Below are 5625 nucleotides of genomic sequence, written 5' to 3' on the forward strand. Positions count from 1 at the left end.
TTTCTAGGTCTGCCAGTGTGTGATCCCCTTTCAAACTGTGAGCCGTTGTTCTAAAGGGCTTTGCAGGCTATGGGGTGTGTGAAGGGGTGCTGTTGGGAGGAAAGGCAGGGATGGGTAAGGGCAAACCTGAGTCAAGGAGAAGAGAACAGATAACTTCTGGGGCTGGGGACCAGGGCACTCTCTGAAAATAACTGTGAATATCTCTTTGAGATGCACAGGGTTCTAATTCCAGTAAAGGGGTTTCACTAGACACTGAGGATACAGGTTACTGAGGACCCACCCCAAACATGGTATCATTGCCTCATTTGAGCCAGCCTGGTCAACAAAATGTCACAGGTCCCTGAGGTTCTCATGGGAAAAACAACATAAATAACAGCAGGGACTCCTTTTACCTGTATCGAAAATGTATTTTTTATCTTGATGAAGTGCACAAATGAGAACATTTCTTTAAAGAGAGAGTTCCATTGAGGCTCAGCATTACTAGGCATCCCCAGGCACCCACAAGGCAGAAATTTCATGTGCCCCTGAGGTTTAGCAGAGCAGCCAACAGGTTGGCTGACAGGGTCCAGATTTGCTACCAGATAAGCCAGTGAGACATGCATCATATTTATAGAATACAGAATCAACTATAAAAAAGATGCACATTGGGTAATTACAATGCTTTTATTCTGCATTTATCTTTAGTTTATTTCAAGCAAAAAGGAGTGTTTTCAATATCAAGAGGCATGCATATATGTGTGTCTTCCATGCTATTTCTTTTCAATAAGTTGCTTTCATTGCAAATTAAAAGAAATGGAGTTCAGCTCCTTGGTGACCTAGGAGAAAAAAAAAGTAAGAACTAGAATATTATTACTTATTAACAGCGAGGCTCTTGTCATGTATTATCTCAGTTACTTTTTATATTAATGATACAGGTAGGTACTTATTGTTGCTTTCAAGTTATATGGGGAAACAGGCTCAGAGAGGATCAGGTCCATGGTCATATAGTTAGTAGAGGACAAACACAGTATTTGAACCCAAGTCTATGCTCTGAATCCAGATGTACATGACATTGTAGGGCATACTCCCAAAGGGTAGGGTCTTTGCCTTTCAAACTAAAAAACTAGAATAATCACAATTATAACTGTAGGGAACTGTGTTTTAAATGAATAGGATCTATATTTCCTGGCAGATGATCTCAGAGTCACTTGGAGGCACTGAAAAAAAGCAGAAATGAACCCAAATTCTAGGTGTTCTAGCTATTGGGACTCTGTTCTTTCTCCAGACACTGTGGTTGGCACCTTCACTGTGGATATTTTTTACAATACAGGACCAGGGAGGGTCAGACTGTGGCCTGCACTCCTGCAATACCCAGCCATCTGCCCTGCTGTCTGAGGTACTAGGGCGGTTGTCTTCTTCCTGGAGTCATTTCACTGCTCAGGCCTGAAGGTCACTGCGGTGCCAGCCAAAGGCTTTGGAGCCCACGTTGGTGGGCGTGAAGTTGTTCTTAACCACACTCTCAGACCTGCTCAACCAGCCCGCCATCTTATGGGGCACACAGGTCGCAGTGTTACAGGATCTCTTCTGGGCAGTGATGCTGATTTGCAGGATAGAGAAAAAGAAAAGGCCTGTCAGTGAGAGGCTGAGGGCAGGTGCTACCCCATGGGACCAACATGGTAAAATTACTGCTCCGAGAGGCACCAATGAACTTTAAATATTTTTCCTAAACACAAAATCACCACAGACAATCATAGGGCATTAGGGAAAATGCCACAATCACTCCCCATAGACGTTTCCAAGGGTGTCAGAAAACCCAAATGTGCTCTGGGCAGCAAGCCATGGAACACAGAACTATAGCAGCCAGTCTTTTCTGTACAAGTAAACGAAAGCTTAACCAAGGTTTAGGTGACTAGAGAGATTATGGTGCCACATCCAACCTCATTCTTAAAGATTGTCTAGAAGATGCATTCCATTCACAAGGTACTGAGTACTCCTTAGGAAAAGGAAAATACTCCTGTCCTCCTGGAAGAGGAAGCGAGTTTGCAGCATCAAATCTCAGAGGTGCTTAGTGCTCCTGTTTTCGCTACCTGAGGTTGTTCACAGGGACCACCCACTGTGCCCTGACTCCAGCTACCCGGGGCTAAAGCTACTTGCCAGACAGGTCCCTGTATCCATGAAGTGTGGGATGTGGCCAGAGCAATAACCACCACAGCTCAGGGGTTTTTAGAAATACACTATTCTTCTCCCAATGAAAGGCATGTTCAGAAGCAGGACTGAGAAGCTCTGCTATGAAATCCACAGGTACTCACAGGGCTGCCCTCTCTCTCCTGATCTCTTCCTGAATGATTCTCTCTGGCCTGCTCTCCCTCCTCCCATCTGATGTTCCAGACATCCACTGCCACAAAGAATGCCACTGATACTAGCCCGAAGAGCAACCAGAGAAGACCACATGCATCAAGTTACAGGAACAAAGGAATTAGAAAGGAGAGGAAGGGGTTGAGTAGGCACCTTGAGGCATATGCCAACATGAGGGATCATGGTCTTTCTCCAGTACTCTGGCCATGACCCATTTCTTGCCAGGCATTCTGACCCCAGTTTTAGTTAAGGGGAATGTGTAAAACTTGTTGAGGTCCTATGTGTATGTGCCCAGGACACAGGTACTCAGATTATTGCACTGCTTAGTTCTGGACCTGTCCAAGCTACAGGGAAAAGTCAGGCTAGACAATACCATGCACCAGGGCTGCCCCTGCAGGCAGTCGTGCAGAAGATTAGAATAGGGAGAGGGCACCTGGAGCAAAAGCAGAGGGGCAGGAATGGGGGCGGTTCACGCATCCTCCATTAGGAGAACACAGAGGTTCACTGAGCCAGGGCAGTGCGGGGAAGGGCTGCGGGGGGAAGGGGTGACCTTTTCTGGCATTCCACATGCTGCTCAGTCCTTCTTGCTCTGCAGAGAGGTTCTTAGGGCAGGTACAGCACATGCCTCTGCCCAGGTATGGCCAGGTCAGGAGCTGGTGTGACCTCCAAGCTCAGGGTGCACAGGGAGGTGGGGCTGGGGAAGGGTGTCTGGTCCAGTGAGAACCTGCACATCTCCACAGATTCTACACATCTAAAGGCCCTGGACCTACCTCAGACACTGTGCTACCTGACAACATCCTTTGTAAGGGCTCTGGCTTCACCTTGCAAATGTGCAATGAAGTTGCCTTGCAGGTATGAAAGAGTATCATGTGCAGGTTAGCAAGGAGGGGCTAGATTTATAAAATCCCCTGAGATACATGGGATTCATTCCCTGGCTTTACGAGGCTGAACTCCTGCAGTGCTGGGAGGTATCCTCAGTACTGCCAGACAATTTCCGGAGTGAGGGGTTCCACACCTTCCCCCACTGCTTTTAGAAAGGGATCTTTGTACATGTGGTGCAACCATAGTTCCTTCACATGACCTCTGTCTTCAGTGGAGCCTGTAGAACAGGTGGGCCCCAGGCCAAGGTGAACAGTGACTGCTTGCTGGCTGCCTATCCAGCTGTGTTCTCTCCTGCCTGTCAGGATACATCTTTCTGGTAAGCCAGGGGAGAGGGTAAGTGCTGAGCAGAGGGCAGAGCCTTACCTGAAGCCCTCCTGTCTCTTGCTTCAGCTCATGGGCCTTCATCTGCACATAATCGTTCATCATTGCAGCCAGTAGGAGGCACATTTCCTTATTGGTGAGTGTAGCGGGATCAAAGCCATTCTCCAAGGCCCACCTAGGGAAGGGGAGCAAGCACAGTCTTGGCTCTGAGTCCCTGCCTACCCCCACCCCCAGGATAAGCAGCCAGGTTTCCTGGTTTCTGCATCTTCCCCTGAGGATGTGGCTGCCCCAACAGCCAACGGAAGAAATGAAGCCATTGTCTATCCAAAAATGCTGCTTCACCAGGAGTTAGGCTCTGGTGTGACCTCAAAGAAATGGTTTGCTGGCAACTGATGGTTAGATTTTCAGGAATTTTTTGAGCTTAGTGTTAAATGCAGCCATTATTAAAAATTAAATGATAATGATAATTTGAATCTGAAAATGGTTTAAGTTTAATAAATATAATTTGAATGAGGATGAGAAATTAGATGAATAGATCACATATCAGATTTAATAACAAATTTATTGGCCAAGTAGCAGACTAGGATGAAATTCATTTCACAAATTATGGTTAAGTTAGTAAATAGCTTTGCTAAAGATAAAAGTGTTTGATAAAAAGCAGCAAAAGTATGTTGTGAGGTTCAATGAGTTATATGAAATTTATAATAACTAGTACTGTATATGTTATGTCTATTTGTAAACTGTGTGCTACACATCTTTTTATGGTAAACTTATATATAAGTGTACATTTGTATATTACCACCACCCATCCCCCCACCTCCACCCACCAGGAGCCAGTTGCTAAAGATTCAGCACAAGCACAACTGAGAACACAGAACTGTATGATTCCAGGGGACATAGGAGGTGAGAGTGCTCCTGGCAGGGCTGTCTCACCTGAATGGCGCTGTCTGGAGCATACCTGCCTGGTTCAGGACCAGAATGCTGAGGACCAGGAACGGGGGGGGAACCTTCAGAAGCCCATGGCACCTTTCTGCAAGGGAAAAATGACATCACCACCTGCAGCAGTTCAAGTTCTGTGAGCCCACAGACCCAGGCTCTGATCCTGTCCCTGACTTCCTGGCATCCTTACTTCAGGCTGGACATGGCACTTCCCTTCACCATCATTTTCTCCTCAGCCAAGTGGACTGCTGGAAGATCCAGTAAGCCTGTAGCATGCTTGGCTTAGCAGAGAAACCTAGTGGGACAACTGGGTGAGGAGGTCTCAGTCCGTAGCCCCCTCCCTGTCACTCCACACATTCTCACATACAACCTGTTGGCCAGGACTCCTGGACGACAGACTCCCGAGTACCTGTCACCACAGCTTTTCCCACTGTGCAACCCAGAGCTGTCCTCCCCGGTGTGGGGCTTTTGCTCATACCTGGTTGGGGGAGGTAGGTAGGGAGGACATATCTCTGTGGTTGGAATCCCTGAGAAACTGAAGAACCAAATTCTACTGCTCAGCTGCTTCAAAGAGTACCTTTGGCAAAGAGTACCCTGTGAGAAGCAAGCTGGCAGAGTCTTAATTTGGAACCCAGGACTTAAATGCGGGAAAAAAGCTCCCAGAACCTGCCACTGGGGCTTGCGTTTAACGGTTACCTGCCCCTCAGTCACTGCACCTGTTTGCCATCCGCTTGTGCTGGCCCAGGTTCCGAACCCATTTCCCACGGACCATTAGGCGAGGGATGTGATCCGTGAGCGCACTGTCCGCACAAAGCCATTCCTTTGCCCTGCTCTGTGGGTGGTGCCTGGGGAGCTCCAGCATCCCGAAATTGACCTAAGCACGTTTGCCGCAGGAGACAGAGAGACATGAGCCCGCCTCAGTGAGGGGAGAGTGGAGCAGAGAGTCCCCGGACTGAGACCATGCGGTGTTACCTGTGGAAGGATCCTGGGATGAATCGCGGAGTAACACAAATTGTGTGATTAAAAGACCTAGACAGAAGTGGGCAGAGACCCTGAATCATGAAATGTCTAGAGTAACCCTCTGGTATTTATTTTACTTCTCTACAGTCGTACTAGGTGTGGGGTAATGTTGGAACATAGCTGGTCATT

At 47.6% G+C, this 5625-nt stretch overlaps 1 protein-coding gene across 1 annotated transcript; it reads right to left on the minus strand.

Annotated features, from left to right (window-relative positions):
- Positions 1-773: 773 nt before the first annotated feature.
- Positions 774-5338, minus strand: LOC103076060 (calcitonin receptor-stimulating peptide 2-like). The gene is given in 6 exon segments (XM_007448589.1): positions 774-817; positions 1393-1422; positions 1425-1576; positions 3581-3712; positions 4471-4567; positions 5188-5338. Coding segments are annotated over 6 exon segments (606 nt in total).
- Positions 5339-5625: the final 287 nt, after the last annotated feature.

The sequence above is a fragment of the Lipotes vexillifer genome, unplaced genomic scaffold (genome assembly GCF_000442215.2).
Source record: "Lipotes vexillifer unplaced genomic scaffold, Lipotes_vexillifer_v1.1 scaffold519, whole genome shotgun sequence".
In the NCBI taxonomy this organism is placed as follows: Eukaryota; Metazoa; Chordata; class Mammalia; order Artiodactyla; family Lipotidae; genus Lipotes; species Lipotes vexillifer.